Raw genomic sequence first — 16,959 nt, forward strand, 5'->3', positions numbered from 1 at the left:
CAGCTATCTACAGTCTCCCCCATTACTCCCAACAGGGTAGCTACATCAGTGGTGATTTATGAATCCTAGTGTAAGCTCAGCTATTTAGGCTAAGACCAAGATTGGAAAAACTCAGGCTAAAAAGAATTTGTATGAGCAATGGAAAAAGAGGGGTTAGACTGGAAATTAGAATACAGCTATAACTGTAGGTAGGGTTGCCAAGCCTCCAGGATTATCCTGGAGTTTCTGGGAATTAAAGATTATATCATGTGATGAAACCTCCAGGAATATGTCCAACCACAATTAGCAACCCTAATTGGAGCAGTACAATAACTACTGTGAAGACCATATAAATGACTAGATCTAATGCATTTGATCTCTCTGATTCAGGCATCATGTTTCGCAAAAAGAAGAAGAAACGACCTGAGATCTCTGCTCCGCAGAACTTCCAGCATCGGGTCCACACCTCGTTCGATCCAAAGGAGGGTAAATTCATTGGCCTGCCCCCTCAATGGCAGAATATTCTAGACACCCTAAAACGCCCAAAGCCAGTTGTAGACCCTTCAAGAATCACCAGGATGCAGCTTCAACCTATGAAGGTGAGAGAGGAAAGTTAATCCTTCCCATTCTGTCAAATGCAGTGCAACCCAAATGAAGCAACACCTCCTATGTTCTTCAGAATAAAAATGTCCTCTTAATGTTACAGGATGATCTGTAAGGAGTCCAGGGGGAGGTTAAGGTATAGGTTTTGACCAAGTTTTATCTTCAGTGAGGGCAGAGTAAAACCTCTCTGGCTCCAAAGGAAAGGTGACAAAATAGAAGTTCGCCCAGGGTGCCATTTTCTTTAAGGCCATTCCTGGGACTGAGACAACATCAGAGGGCTTGACTGTTCAGCAGCTGAAGAGCTACATTGAACTGCAGATCGATCAGAACACTGAGATTGGCAAAAAAACAACATAATTTATAATTTAACAGTCAGACTCACAGGCAGGGGTGGCGATGGGGGAGGCTTGTGGGGGCTATAGCCACCCCAAAATTTGCCTTAGCCCCCCCCTCCCAGTACAAAGGGCAAACGTTACAGAGATGTAAGGGTGGCATGGTTTAGCATTGCCACCCTTACTTCTGCAGTTCTGCACTGCTGGTGGTGGTGGCGCTGCCTTCAGAACTGGGCGCCCAGCCAGCAGCCACAGCTCTCTGGCCACCCAGCTCTGAAAGCAGCACCTGCCGCCAGCAGCAGTACGGAAGTAAGGGTGGCAATGGGGCGCTAAGTCTGCTGTGAACAGTGATATTGATAACGTTTCTTTGCACCCTCTCCCAGTATTAATCAGTAACTATTTAAAAAATCTTTTCTGCTTATAACAATAATTTGATAAATGTATTTTAGTCTTAATTTAAAAGCGGTGAGAAAAAGTAAATTCATTTTAAACAATAGGGTTATAAATTTAGCATTTAAAGTAGTGTTAAATATAAAAAATGTGGTTTTTAATTTATAAGTGGGGTCACACTCAGGGGCTTGCTCTGTGAAAAGTCTCGCCAATACAAAAAGTTTGAGAACCACTGAACCAGTCATTCAACTACCCTTCAGTAAGAAATGGACCTTGGAGAGCTCCCAGCATATTCATAGGGAATATGATCCTAGGTTTGGCCTTACAAATTAGTGAACCACCTATGAATCTGAAAGGGATGAAGGAGCAAGCCCCATATCTTACTGCCCAATATCTTACTGCCCCATCTGCAAGCATGAGAGATGAGTTTGTACTGTCCTCCCTGTGCTTCAGTCAGGAGGAGGAGGTGAGGTTATACTGACCACAGCTTAAGCTAGTGGATCATTTAGAAACCATTACTATTATCCAAATTTGCATTGCTGAGGTAAACTATAAACACAGACTGCTGAGGTTTAGGAGTGAACTAGAATAGTAATTTAGGCTTACTCACCCTACTGAATAGGCTCCTGGGCTGGGTTTCTGACCTTTTTTTTTTTTTTTTTTGGCTTTTTCCTTTTCATCACTTTTGTGTAAAGGTGGTGGAACCAGTTTGCAGTCAATGTCCCAATCAAAGTGGTGATTGACAGAGCAGTTCAAACTGAAGGCAGAACAAGAGATGCATGTATACACATGAGAAGATGTATTACCACAGCAGGAGTAGAGAGATGACTTTGCCCATGTCTAAGATATTGGACACACAATTAAATGAGTTTGAGTGGCCTCAACTCACCTGTAGTTGATAGGATCTTTCTCCCCTGCATTTCCTTCCTTAACTCACAGTGAGCCTGATTCTCAGCTGGTGCAAGTCAGTGTTGCTCCACTGGAGCGGTGTCAGTTTACATCAGCTGAAAATCTGGCCCGGGGTAATTAATTCAGCATGGTTGGAAGAACCCCAGAGTTGAGATAGCAAACAGGAGATTACCTCTCCCTCCATAGGGAGATTTCCTCATACAGATTGAGATTCACACAAGGGGTAGGAGTGATATTATACTATGTCTTCTTTTGGAGAATAGATGGTTTGAGTTCCTAGCACGTAAGCTTTTCACTTCCAAAATAAACAAGATGGCTAGGCTGCTGTATAGCATATTGAGTGTATAGGGCGTGCCACTAATACAGTACTGGTGGTTGTTTGGATGGATGCCTTATCCTTCATCATTTGCCTACAAGGCAGTTATGAACTGCTGCAATCCTTTTGTTTCCAGTAGTGTGTTCACCATTTATAATTGCAGTGGCTTGGCGGAACAGAGGAGGGACCCAGAGATGGAACAGCATAGGTTTTATAGGCCAGGATTAAGAAGCATTAGGAAAAATTGTGAGGAACCAGAATTAGAAGCAGACTAAGAAAGGCAGGATTTGAATGTGCATTCACAGCCGCCAGCTTCCAATTTTTCCCGGGGGTGCTCAACCCCTGCTCAGCCCCAAACCCCCACCCCACCCCTTCCCGCCCCTGCTGCACCCCCCAGCCCAGCCCCCACTCCACTGCTTTCCCCAAAGCCCCAACCCTGCTCCGCCTCTTCCCTGCCCCCTCCCCTGAGTGCACCCCATCCCCACTCCTTCACCTCCCTTCCAGCGCCTCCTGCACGCTGCAGAAAAGCTGTTCCTCAGTGGGCAGGAGGCGCTGGGAGGGAGGGGGAGGAATTAATTGGTGGGGCTGCCAGTGGGCAGGAGGCGCTGCCGGGGGGTGGGGGGGGTAGCTTGGCTGCTGGTGGGTGCTAAGCTATGTATGCATTGACAGAGCTGTAGGAGAAGAGGAGGACCTTATACTGGAACAGGAAAAAGATTTGTAGGTAGAGATTAAGATGCACTGAGATTTGTGGAAACTCCGTTTTGGAAGTAGTGCCCCAATAAATAAAGAGGAAACTTGTCCAGTGCACTCAAAATCAAAGTTCTTAACACCCAACTCTCAGGACTCATTGCTAGTTCAATGCAAAATTTTTCCAACAAGGATATCTTAAAAGTGCGTGTGTGTGTTCATAGCTTCTTTGGCTGATGGTCACAAGTGAGGTGTGGTTACAGAATGAAGTGGAACCCAGAATAGCAGCAGGAATAAAAAAGTCAGAACTGAAGTAGATGCCCACTCCTGGAACTAGTAGGAGTGTTGCAGGTCAGGATTGAGGTGCATTAGAAAAGCAGTGTGAGGAATACAGTGCCTCCCTGCTCTGTACTTTAGCTAGTGCCACTCTTTATCACAGCAGTATACGGTTCATCAAACTTTAAGAAAGTAAAAACAATGGAGAAGCCAAACATTCCCCCCTACCCTGAACTTCAATGACTAGCCAGACACAAAGGCTCAACCCCTGACCTTGACGTCCTGAGCCTCAGGGGTTAAAGCTCTAACTTTGCCTTTTGTTTCTGTGTATTTGACAGACTGTAGTGAGGGGCAGCAGCATCGAACTGGAGGGATATATCTCTGGGATACTGAATGATATTCAGAAGCTTTCTGTCATCAGTTCCAACACTCTAAGGGGAAAGAGCCCGACCAGCAGGAGGAGAGCCCAGTCACTTGGACTTTTGGGAGAGGACAGGCTCCCAGACATGTATCTTCAGAGCCCTGAGGTCGACTGGGAAGACAAATATGGAAACTACCTCAACTGCAATGGTGGAAGCAAAGCAGCCCGAAGGCAGACGATGTGGCCAGATTATAAACCCAGGACGGATGGGCAAGCTCATCCCAATGGTATGGTAATGAAAGCAAAGTCCCTTGGGCCTTCAGAGTTCCAAGGTGAGGATGGGCGCTGCATCCAGCTCACTTCAGTTTCGCAGCTCCAACAGCACACCTGTGTTCTGGTTGGGAAGAGTGATAAGGCTGAAAGAAGAAGCTCAGAATGCTGGCCCCAGCCTTGCTTGGTGGCACAAGTGAATCCCAGGCCTTCTGGGGAGGGCAGCCCTTGTCCCAAATCGAGGGAAAACAGCTTGAAACGAAGGCTGTTACGAAGTGTGTTTCCCTCATCCAGTGACTCAAATAAGTCAGGCTCCGCCCTGCAGATTAAGGTACATTTATTTACTGCTTAAACCTAAATACACTGATAACTTTTTATAGTGCTGCAGTTTACTTTCACATTCAAACAACATACCTCCAGCTAGGTTAATGATAGAGTCAAAGAAGTGCTGGCCAAAAATACAGACCCAAAGTGGAAGGACAGTTTAGTCCATGCAAAGACAAATGATAATGTTCCTCAGAAAATAGGCTGCTGAGCATAGCTCAAAACTACAGCCAGGTATACCAGGTATAAAGTGCATTTGCCCGGTATAGCTTAGTTTGATGGGCCATAACTTATACCGGCAAAAGCACTCTTCTAGGAGCTATATCTACAAGGAGGACTTGCTGGGATAGCTATGTTGGTATATCTATACTGGCAAAACTTTTCTCAGGGCTTGTCTAATTGAACAGTTAGTGTGCGGGAAGCTGGGGTGTAAATCAACCTTGCACTAGTGTGCCCACCTCTGTCTGAGTGGACCCTGCTACCACACACTGGAAGTTCCCTAGTGTGCTTTAATTTACTCGGTTTTGAAATGGAATAGATCAAAGCACACTAGGGAACTTTTAGTGCATGGCAGTAGGGGCCACTTGGACACTTAGTGCACAGCAGACTAGTGCAAGGTAGATTTACACCCCAGCTTTCCACACACTGTTGATACAGACAAGCCCTAAACGTAGACTAGGCCTACAGATGCAAACTGACCCTTTCCGGCAAGAGTATTGGGCAGGGCTCAATAGCCCTGGGGCTCACATCAGGTTTATATCTTATGTTCCTGAAGTTTGTGCTTCAAGGTGTCAGCCAGCCACCGCCAAGGGTCAGGAAGGGATTCCCCCCACAGTGTATTCTGGGAGGTTTTTTTTATCTCCTTCCTCTGAAGAATCAGTGGTGGCCATGGTTGGAGATGGGACACTGGATGTGGTGGGCCAGGGTTCTGAGGTGGCACCAAACATTCTCTCTCTCTCAGGCGCTTGGCTGGCTGATGTCACTTGCTCAGAATCCAACTGATGGCTATATGTGGGGTCCGGAAGAAATTTCCCCCCATGTCAAATTGGCAGTGACCTTGGCGGTTTTTCACCTTCCTCTGGAGGGTGTGGGTCGCTTACCAGGATTATATGGTATATGTCATTTAATCATCTCCCCGCCATTGCAAGGGCCTCAGGCACTGGTGCACCTTGGTCCCTCCAGTTCTCTGCCTGTGACACATAATAGTCTAGTCTCCTGTGGGTCTCACTTGCTTTGGTCTCATTTCCATTGCTGGGTTTAGTGTGTGGGCGCTGGATGGTGTTGGTGGCCTTTGATATACAGGAGGTCAGACTGGAAGATGTAGTGGTCTCTTCTGACTTTAAGCTCTGACTCTAATCTATTTAAGCACCACTGTTGATGGGGATGGAATGATTCACAACTACTCCATTTCCTGGAAGCCTCTTTGTTTTGAGAGTATGACTAGAATAAAAAGCAACTGGTGCAATGGCTCAAGGCACTGATAATGGCTATAGAATAGAAAACCTCTAGATCACTGTTTTCAATTCAACTGAGGTCATTTCAAAAGTCATTGCCATCTAATAACTGTTTGGTGCCTTCTGTAAGATGGGTTGGTTCCCTGCAGGTCAGTTCCTAGTTATTGCTATGTCCCTTTATTCTAAGGAAGGTGACAAAGGCAGGTGGGGACTGGAATCTCTAACCCAGCAGAACTGATTTGCTATAAGATGCTGGAGGGTGGTGCCCTTCAATCAAATGAGAATGATCACAGGAATGTTCTTCCATTTCCTTAAAGAATAGACACTTAATTTTCAAATACAGCTCTGTGTCTCTTGCTTTCTCTGTCCCTCACTCTGTTTCTTTACAGAACTCTCTCTCTCTGGGTCTGTTTCTTTCTCATTTTGTGCACAAGTCTCTCTGCCTGTCTGTGAGTGGCACTGAAAGAAAAACAGATCCTCATCTGGTGTAAGTCAAACTAGCGCCACTGAAGTAAATAGAGCTATGCTGATTTACATCAGCTGAAGATCTGGCCCTAAGCCTCTGTAAGGAATGACCATCTCTGCCCTCCCCTGTAGCAGGAAAAAGGACCTGTGTGAGATACCTTGCTCTATATTCTCACAGAAGTGTAAGTGTGTGTGGAAGTGGGGGAAAATAACATGTACACAGGGAAACGTGTAACCCTGGACAGATTGACATGGGAATACAGTTGGATAAAAATGGGAATAGGTATGCTTAGACAGGCAGACTGGGAACAATGTGTAAGGATGGAACAGTGTGCACTTGTGATCCTCCAGATAGATGGACCAGGGAACACCACAGTTACCAACCTAGGAATGTGTGTATACACAGGGTGATAGAGGGCTGGAGCAGGAAATGTATGTGCATGTGGTTAGACAGACATGTATGAGCCTGTGTGCATGTAAAGGCCTTTTGTGCGCTTTAGGTTATAAAAAAACCCACCCCTATTTTTGTGCAACAAAAGTAGAGTTCAGAAATAAATACCTTCCTGTCAGGAGCATGTCTGTGCTGGAATGCAGGGGTAGAGCTGCTATGGGAGCAGGAAGTCATTTCTAACAGGCAGTTACTTTTGTGTGTATTTGTGTTCTATGTGTGCCAGTGACTTCATAGCCATGTTTGCACACACGGGTGTCTGTATATGGGTGCCTGAAAATGAGTGAGTGTATGGAGATGTTACACGTCTATAGTTTTTATTGTCAACAGAAATCCTTAATAAAAATTCAGGCTTATATAGTTAAGGTCTAGTTTAGTCTCTCTCTGTGTCTTAAGAAGATTTCTGAAGTGAAGAATTCTCTCTATAGCGTAGCGGTAACTATTATCTGCCTTTCCCTCTATGCCTGCACCATCAGCTTCAACTCTCAATCTAAATAATGACAGATAAAGGTTTGTTGCCACTGAATATTTGTTTACCTATAAATTATAAATGATTGATTTGCTGCTGATTGGCAATGGAAAGTGTTTTGATTAAGCTCTTTCCGGTGAAGCTGATCCTGTGGAGTGTAGCTGGAACAGGCTCTCTCATTTTGCAGCTGACCACACTTTATGTTGAATTTCAATTAGTCAACATCGCCTGGGTGAGCGCTGATGCTTAGACATCTTAAATCCTGTAGGATTTATCCTTTCTGGAGCTCACACTAATAAAATGGATAGAGTGAGAGTATGTGTATTCTGAAGCCCTATCACTGCAAGCTGTGATCTTATTAGCTCTCATACCCTAAATAGGGTTGTGCCTATTTAGTACTTGAGTGGGAGGTCTCCAGAGAGAGCCCTGAGTATTGCTGGGAAGAGTGTTGGTAATTCAGATTCCTTTTGAGTCAGACCTGAACCAGTGGCATAGTAAGGTGTCACATGGCTCTGTGCTGCTGGAGGTCTGACCTTTCCAAAGAGACACTGCCCATTTACACTATTAAAAATCCCATGGCACTTTTCCCAAAACAAAGCATGTTAACTCTGTTGTCTTGGCCAAATTCCAATTTGGGGAATTACATTCTGCCTACTTAAATCACTCCCTGCACCCGTAACTGAATACTTACATAGCGCTTTTCATCCATCAACCTCAAGTGATTGACAAAGTATGTACGACTCATTATCCCCCATTTTTACAGATGAAAAAAATGAGACACAGAGCAAACCATATTTTGGGTGCCTCCATATTTGGGTGTCCAATTTAAGACACTTTCTAGGGGCCTGATTTTTTTTTCAGAATGTGCTTAGCTCCTACCCTCTTAAAGTCAGCCCCTTGAAGGTGTCTCAAGATGGACACCCAAATCCCTAGTTACTTTTGAAATTATCGGCCTGTGTGACTTGTCCCAAATCATCCTGTAGGTCAATGGCAGAACAGGGAATAGCACCCAGCTCTCCTGACTCCTAGTCTGGTGCACTATTCACTGGACCACACTGGCATAACATACTTCTGATCTCTGCAGCCTTCTGTTTCTTACTAATCTAATCAACACTTTTTTTTAATCCACTCTTCTCAGTCTAATGCTTTCTTCAGGCCCCAGCAGTGGGGTTCTCCACGCAGCCCTTCAACCAAAGCCCAGTCTCTTCCGCCTGATCAGCCAGCACCAGATTTAACCAGGATGATTTCAGAAGCTGGTACCCCCCAGAAGAGCCCAACAACTGAGAAGGCAACTACATTGCCACAGGGCAGGCCATCACCAGCAGGATCCCCCCGAAACAGACACACTCAGACCAGTTCCAGCAACCTTCACCTGTCCCAAGACTCTTCCGCTAAAGGACAGTTGGCCAATGAAGACCCTGTGGTCGTGACTCATGAGCAGTTCAAGGCTGCACTCAGAATGGTGGTGGACCAGGGTGATCCCCGGACATTGCTGGAGAACTATGTGAAGATTGGTGAAGGATCTACAGGCATTGTCTGCATCGCTCGTGAGAAGCATTCAGGGCGACAGGTGGCAGTAAAGATGATGGACCTGAGAAAGCAGCAGCGACGGGAGCTTCTTTTTAATGAGGTGAGGATGGTCACAGGCGAGCAGTGGACTGTGCTTTCTGTAATGAAGCAAGGACAGCGATAGGCTCATCTTTATTTTTCATGGAGGGAAGATAGTAAGGAGATGAGGATAGTAAAAGGAGGAAAGAGAAGGACCATCTTCCTTTTTAATGAAGTGAGTCTGATAATGAGAGGGGGCATGAGAGTGCTTCAGTGAGCCTACATCACGTGAGATAGAAAGACGAATGGAGCCCACCTAGATCTTTGGGGGAGGTTTTTGCTCTATGGTTATGGGTGATGATGTTGTGTGGTGAAACACATTTCCTACTTTCTCAGGTGGTGATAATGAGAGACTATCAGCACGTCAATGTGGTGGAGATGTATAAAAGCTACCTGGTGGGAGAGGAACTCTGGGTGCTCATGGAATTTTTGCAGGGAGGAGCCCTCACAGACATTGTGTCTCAAATCAGGTATGAAGTACAAAGAAAAGAATTATGCTACCTGATGGGCAATAGCATGACTGTTAAGACCTGCGTCATGAAATTCATTTGGAGAACTTTTTTTTGTTCTCCAAAGATTTTGTAATGATCATGATTACAATGCCCTTTAATTATCAAATTTTATAACTGAAGCCACCAATTCCTTTGCAATAAGTGGTGGTTCCTCTGACCTAGGAAGTGGGAAGCACCTAGGTTCATAAGGCCCAAAGCTTTCTCTGCTGGTGACCCAGTATTTGAAATATTAGACATACAAAAACTCTGTGCTTTAACTAGACTTGAGTGTAATATAATAGAACCTCAGAGTTACAAACTGACCGGTCAACCACACACCTCATTTGGAACTGGAAGTAAGCAATCAGGCAGCAGAGACAAAAAAAAACTATGTTAAACATAAACAACTAAAAAATAAAGGAAAAGTTTAAAAAAAGATTTGACGAGGTATGGAAACTTTCTGTGCTTGTGTGTGTGTGTATATCTATATATCTAGATATACATTAGGGTAACCAGACAGCAAGTGTGAAAAATCGGGACAGAGGGTGGGGGGTAATAGGAGCCTATATAAGAAAAAGCCCCAAATATCAGGTCTGTCCCTATAAAATCGGGACATCTGGTCACCCTAATATACATACACTGAGGATGTTGCCTGGGCCACAGCTGTGTTCTGACTGGGCCACTGGTTGAGAACCACTGGCTTAGCGTACCAGCTTGGAATTTGAATTTGGGGACACGGCTCTTGTTTAAATCTAAAATCTGTTTTACAAACATGATTTGTCTGAATTTAATACTTGTGAAAGATTCTGAATTGCCAGCCCTTGAGACAAAGATCTACTTATCAATACAACAGGGCAGCGGCAGTACAAGCTTTCCCACATTGCTCTGCTTCAACCCTGAGCTGGAGGAACCACATAGGGGTGAAATTATAAAGTAGTTGAGGCTCCAGGCTCATCTGCTTCTTGGCTTTTCTTGCAAAAATTACGCACAATGGTACCACTCATTTCCGATTGCACTCATGTTTTTTGTGATATGGACACTTGGTCATTGTGAACTAAAAGTAAACATCTTGAAAAATTACTGATAACAGAAAGGGAAGTTGATTGAAGGGTCACACTGCACTTTTAGGAGATTGTCATTCATTTAACCTGTACGGTCAAATGTGAGGCAGCTTTACAATTCTGGGTTTTATTTCAGGCTAAACGAGGAACAAATTGCGACAGTGTGTGAGTCAGTGCTGCAAGCCCTTGCATACTTGCATTCCCAGGGTGTGATTCACAGAGACATTAAGAGCGACTCCATTCTCCTGACCCTTGATGGAAGGGTAGGCTTCCTCTGTTTAACTTCCTCAGTGTCCAACTCACCCAGGTTCTTTCCTTTGACCGTTCCCATCAGCCTCTCCTTCCCTTTCTCATCTTTCCTAGTCTCGCCTTCTCTTTTATCTTCTGCTGCTGTAACCTTATTTAGTCTCCTACCCTTCTTACTGTTTTTCTCTTCTTTTGCTTTTCTCTCTTTGTCTTATCCAGTCATCTTGCCTCTGTCACTTGGTCTTTATCTTTGTCCCTTTGTCAACTCCCTCCTTTGTTTAAAGATTCCAGTGATCTTCCTTCTTCCCCCTCTCACACAGGTGAAACTCTCAGATTTTGGCTTCTGTGCTCAGATCAGTAAAGATGTACCAAAAAGGAAGTCCCTGGTGGGAACTCCATACTGGATGGCTCCGGAGGTTATTTCAAGGGCCCCATACACTACTGAGGTAATCTACTGCTTTCCTAATGCAAGAGCTAGCAGATAACAGTCTGAGATATTACAGGGACTCACTGAGATAACAATTTGTTCCTCTTCTGAGGAGACAGTTAGGGCCCATACCAACATAAATACAACTATGACAGAAAACTTGGTTACAACATAGTTATTCCCTGACATGGTTAAAACATGGTTCAGTCTGGTAATGTAAACAGAGTGTAACTAAATTTAAACTGTTACTGAATCTTGCTACAACCCTGCATGTATGGACAGACTCTAGCAAGCAGAAGCTTGGGACATGAATTGGAATCACTGAATTAATTTATCCTATTTTCCAGGAGGAGAGATGAGGGAAAGGGAACATCGACAAACATGCACACACATTTTTTATGAAACAGCAGTGCAAGTGACAGATACCAGATTGATAAGCCTTTATTTATCCACAGAACAGATAGTCTGAGCAATGACTATGCAGTTATCTCCAATCATCATCATCACTGTGGCTGAGTCCCAGCCCGGGAGGAGCAGCCTCTTGGGGAGGCCAGGCTCTATAGTCCATTCAGTCTTCACAATCTATGCTAAGACAGCATGCAAGGGGTCCAGTTAGTGCTAATCTGGGTTAATATTTCACTTTTTCAATAAGATCAGAGAGCTGTCTGAGATGTTATAGCACTTGTTTGAGACATACAACCTTTTCTTCACCTCCAAAGAGATCATGAATAGAGAGCAGTCGGCTATTGCTATTGACTGTGTTCACAGATGTAATACTCTGCTGCTGCAGGTGGATATCTGGTCTCTAGGGATCATGGTGATAGAGATGGTGGATGGAGAACCCCCCTATTTCAGTGACTCACCAGTCCAAGCAATGAAGAGACTCCGTGACAATTCTCCTCCCAAACTGAAAAATTCTCACAAGGTCAGTATGTCTGCAGGCACTTTGGCATCTGATGAATCACTGATTGCCACGTGGGGACTGAGTAGCTGAGGCCCAGATAGACTGTTTATTAATATATCACATCTGGCTATGGAATCCCAATCACACCAGCACATTATTTCTTGGGAGGCACTTTCATTCCTGTTCTATGGAGGCCACAGGTTGGTGGATTTATCTCAGAGCTTCCGCTCAGCTCAGTAGACACTACTCAAGGGTCTCTTTCAGCTCTCAATGCCATGGCAAGGTACTGACACCTAGTGGCTAGTGTGTGAACTATCCCTAGTAAAATATGTTTGGTTATTGTAGCACTGCTTGCCTTATATGATTAGATCAAATCCTGGCCCTGGCAAAGTCAAGAGCAAAAATCTTGCTGAATTCAACAGGGCCAAGTCATCACAGTAGCAAATGTGAGGGTCCTTGCACCTGGTGTTTTGCCATCTTCCATTTTAATGGCTCTCTCTCAGCTGCAAAGCCACGTTTAAAAGAAAGGAATGGTTCTAGGTAGATGATGGCTCATGCAATGAACAGCAGCCACTCTGATAATTAACCTAACTTGATTATTACTTATAGAAAATTAGCACTAATGTTCAGAAATAGTGATTTCCTCTTCAGTCACGAGTTACAACATTTTTCTTTTTATTTCACTCCAGATGTTGAAAACCAAATCATTTTTATAGCTTTGTGAATTATCATGTTCTTCACTACTAAAACTGAATTATTCCACTGAGTGTAATGTTAATTTAACAGGATAAAATTAGTAGAAATTGCTGTGTTAGTTTTTTGCCTTTGCAACACTAATATTAAAATCTCAGGACCAGATTTTGGCCCCAGAGAATCCTTAGGTGACATAGAGCCAGTTCTGCCCTCCTCCCTCTGTGTATGCACTCCTCCCTCAGAGTGACCCATGGCTGATGAGGTGACCCCTTGGAGGCAATTACCAACCAGCAGAATTTATAGCCTTTGAGTTCTCTAAATTGTCTTGGGATGGGGGAATGAATTGATTTACAGCAGACCTTGGGACCAGAATGCGGCCCATAAAAGTACCTATGATCAGCACTCCCTCCAGCCATGTGAGTGCAGCTCAGTTGCAACTGAGGATTCAGTGCTCCATTACTACAATTAACTGTTACTATGAACAACTAGTGCAGTACTGAGTTGACCAGATTAAGCAGAATTCACCACTTCTTTCAAAATATAGACAGCTTTATAGACTAAATACTAAGGGCCAGATTCTGCCACCTGTATTTAGTTAAGTAACGCCTCGCCCCTCAAGTAGCCCCAATTAAGTCAGTGAAATTACTCATGCAGTAAAGTACTATTTAATGCAAACAGGGTTGGCAGAATCTGGCTGTAAGTGAACTCAAACTGTGAAAATTATCCCTATACGAAAACAAATTTAATTAGTGACATTAAAATAGATGTGTAAGTTGTGATTACTTGTTACCTACTTTTGATGTTGATATAGAGAAATAAATGTCCAGCATGTGACATTAGACATCCAGATCCTGTTGTTAATGGGAGTTGTACATATCAACATGTCCCCCTATTAAAAATGATTAAAACATTGCAATGGTGTTCAGATCTAATGTTTTTAAGTGTATGCAGATTTATTCATCTTCAAATACCAGCTGTATCAGATTTCCACTCCAGACATTGGAGATTCACTCTGAATTGTTTTCAAATTTGCTACCTTGTGCCATTTTCCCCAGTCCCTCTCTGTGACCAGTAGGAACAAGGATTAATTTACTAAAATCCTAATTTCTGAAGGGACATATATTGTCACTTCAGAAAACAAGAGATCTAATGAGTTTTTCCTTGCAAACCACACACCAGAGCAAAGAACAGAAAGAGAGGCAAAAACTAACAAATCTGGGGACAAGGAGAGACAATCCCATACTCCCCATTTGCCAACTCCAATAAAAATCATGACCTACACGAATGTGCAAATATAGCACCTCGTGTTAACATGAAGTACTACAGAATATCCATAAGGGAGTCCTTCCCCCTTTAAATTTTTGTTTGGGAACACCTGATTTTTCACCTAGAGTTAATCAAGCGCAGGAATCTTTTTTTTAAACCTACTATTGTGTAAACTTTGACCTGACTCCATAAGTCGCTTGACCTGATTGGTTCTTTTTCCACAGACTTCTCCAGTTCTGAGAGACTTCTTGGAACGGATGTTGACACGAGATCCTCTAGAAAGAGCAACAGCACAAGAGCTTCTGGATCACCCCTTCTTGCTCCAGACTGGACTTCCAGAGTGCCTAGTCCCCCTTATTCAGCAGTACAGGAAGCGCACCTCCACCTGCTGACTCTGCGCATGGGGAAAAGCCAGTATCCCAGCACTGGAAAGGCAATTTCTCTGCTGGAAATACTTGTACTTGACCAAGACTCAAGCAGTGTCACTCTGCTAACAGTGCTTAGAACTTGTCAGTATTTTTTTTTGGAAGGATGAATGTGAAAATTCCCTCCAGCCTTTAGCTGCTTCCCTTTTGCTGAAGACAATCAAGTCAGACCCAATATCTCTCAAGAACAAAACAGAGGCATTACATGGCTTCTGGAATCTCATATTTCTCTTACAAGAATGGCATTTTTAAGATGTTTGAATTTGTATATTGAACGGTCTGCAAACTCTGGAAAATTTTAACTACTGGCTATCAAATTGGAACTATATTCCCCAAACAGAAATGTGATCTTTGTTTTTTAATGTTAGTTGTACACTGGAGTCCTGAGCTGACCCAAAAGAGATGCATTTTGGGACACCAACCTTCTAAAAAATCCTATCTTAAACAATGCACAAGGATTTCAACACTTTTTTGAGACTCTCTCTTATTATTTTATCTCATTCCACGTGTGAACATCACTGGGCCTGAAAAAGCTACCTGGAGGGCAGATGTAATATATGTTTGGTTGGTTTCCAACTTCCTCCTTTGCATCAAACTGCTTCATTTCTATGGAGAATATATGTGGTTTAACAGGACAAAAAGATGGTCTGTCTTGAGTCGACTGCATGATCTTAGATGTGTTGAGGGATGACGCTCCTTGGCACAGGCCCTCTCTAAGTGTCTCTCTCTCTTCTCTATAGAGAATGTACTGCCTGCCACCAGAATCCTATGGCTGAAGCTTCATAACATGTAACACCACTGTCTTCTCCAACACTGAATCGAATGGGAGGCAAAATGGTGTTCTCAGCAGGAAGGGTTTAAGAAAGCTTGTCCCAGGGTCTAGGTCCCCCTGGGTACATTGGATTCATATCAAGAAATGCTGCCTTGAAACAGCTTTTAGGTAGCACTTTGTACCATTGTGAATCCTGTAACAGGCTCAATAAAAAATTGAAGATGTTTGTTTTCTTGGTGCGACTGTTTGGCTTCCACCTCCCATGTTTTGTTACAGTGAAGGGTGAGGAGGGGAGGGAGTGGTTATGTGTGGTTTGTTATTGGCATGTCCTTGCTGATATGTCTGAAGGTTTCTGTTTGTCTAAGGAGCCCCTTCAATCCTTTTTAAAGTAAATTTAGAATTTTTGTATAATTTTTGTATGATCAGTGAGATAGTCACGGTCATTTTGACTCCTAGGTCAGGTTTTAACATGTACAGTAATGTGTTTAAAGTCATGCAGATATCTGGAACTTAGTCTTATCTGTGAAACTGGGATCCCACTTTGCAGCCAAATTATAAAGATCATAGAAATTTGGATTCTTTTAGGGCACCCCAACTGCCTAAAAAATTAATCTCATTATTGAATTATCTTTAGGAGGTTTTTATCCTCCTCTTTCCCTCTACCACCTTCCCTGTTACAGATCTTGCTATAGACTTTTAGCTGTAATAAATAACTTGAAATCATCTAGCCACCTGGATGAAACTTTGATGCAAAAAATTTCTGCAAAAAATTTCGTGATTTCCAGGTATCCTGTCTTTTTATGCAAAAGAGCAGAGCCTTTTTAAACAGGCTTATAATTTGAAACACTGTCTATATTTGTGAATTGTTTGCACTTGTGTTTTAAAATAAAGTAGATCTTGAGCTATTCATTAAGCAGTTGCACTTCTGAGATCTTTTAAAATGTGCTTACAGTTTTGAGATGGAAGGTAAGTGTGTGAACCACAAGTCTGTTCTAATACACTCACCTATTTTAGAGGGGATGATTTCATAACTAGGGGGGACCACAGCAAAAAAGCTGGATCTTGAAAGGAGGGCTTGATGGGACACAGGTTGGAGAGTTCAAATTCCACAGTAGGATTTGAGCTGCAGCCCAGTGCTGTCTAAAAAAGGTAGAGGGGAAGGGAGGCTGAACTCTTAGTAGGGCCACACTTTGATGGGACATGAAATCAAAGCACCCATTGCACTATTTCAAAAGACAAATTCCAGTTTCCTCCCTAAAACAAAACAACAAACAAAAGTTCTAATACTCAAGGCACTGTGAGCATCTGATTCTTGTTTATGTACACAGTTCTTGCATATATGCATTCCATTCATTGCTTTGTAAAGTAGGTGAGATACTATGAATATGAGAAGCACAATACAATATCAAAATTCTATTCCAGTTTGTAAAAACTTAAAATCATAGTCTCTGGGTGTAATATCAACTTTCCCAGGAATAAGGCATCAAGCCAGAAGGGCCAAGCACCCCCCATGATAAGCAGATTTATTAAATTTGTACTGCAGAACCATCTACATGCTCTAGCTTCATTGTGGGCTAGGTGATGTACAAACATAACATATAGTCCCTACCCTGAACAACTTACAGTCTAAGCACTGGGTAACACTTAGCCAGAAGAAACACAATTTTGTAGCTTATACAATATGTGTATCTTTTAGCAGGTATTCACTTGCAAACATACAAAGTTGATGCCACAGGAATGGACAGTCAACTTTCCACCTTACTAAGAATGCTTCCGGGTTAAC

The 16,959-nt window shown here is 43.2% G+C and overlaps 1 protein-coding gene across 1 annotated transcript; it reads left to right on the forward strand.

Annotated features, from left to right (window-relative positions):
- The first annotated feature begins 332 nt into the window (after positions 1-332).
- Positions 333-14,371, forward strand: PAK6 (p21 (RAC1) activated kinase 6). The gene is made up of 8 exons (XM_065403589.1): positions 333-578; positions 3,831-4,454; positions 8,422-8,913; positions 9,228-9,361; positions 10,580-10,706; positions 11,010-11,135; positions 11,907-12,041; positions 14,204-14,371. The coding sequence occupies exons 1-8, from the start codon at positions 333-335 to the stop codon at positions 14,369-14,371; spliced, it is 2,052 nt and encodes a 683-aa protein (XP_065259661.1).
- The last annotated feature ends 2,588 nt before the right edge of the window (positions 14,372-16,959 follow it).

The sequence above is a fragment of the Emys orbicularis genome, chromosome 4 (assembly GCF_028017835.1).
Source record: "Emys orbicularis isolate rEmyOrb1 chromosome 4, rEmyOrb1.hap1, whole genome shotgun sequence".
NCBI lineage: Eukaryota > Metazoa > Chordata > Testudines > Emydidae > Emys > Emys orbicularis.

What these genes read in the sequence shown, in the direction of transcription:
- PAK6 (XM_065403589.1), top strand. Translation starts at nt 333, where the DNA reads ATGACTAGATCTAATGCATTTGATCTCTCTGATTCAGGCATCATGTTT. An exon ending in GCTCCGCCCTGCAGATTAAG is followed by an intron (nt 4,455 to 8,421) that starts GTACATTTATTT and finishes CACTCTTCTCAG; the next exon opens with TCTAATGCTTTCTTCAGGCC. An exon ending in GGGAGCTTCTTTTTAATGAG is followed by an intron (nt 8,914 to 9,227) that starts GTGAGGATGGTC and finishes CTACTTTCTCAG; the next exon opens with GTGGTGATAATGAGAGACTA.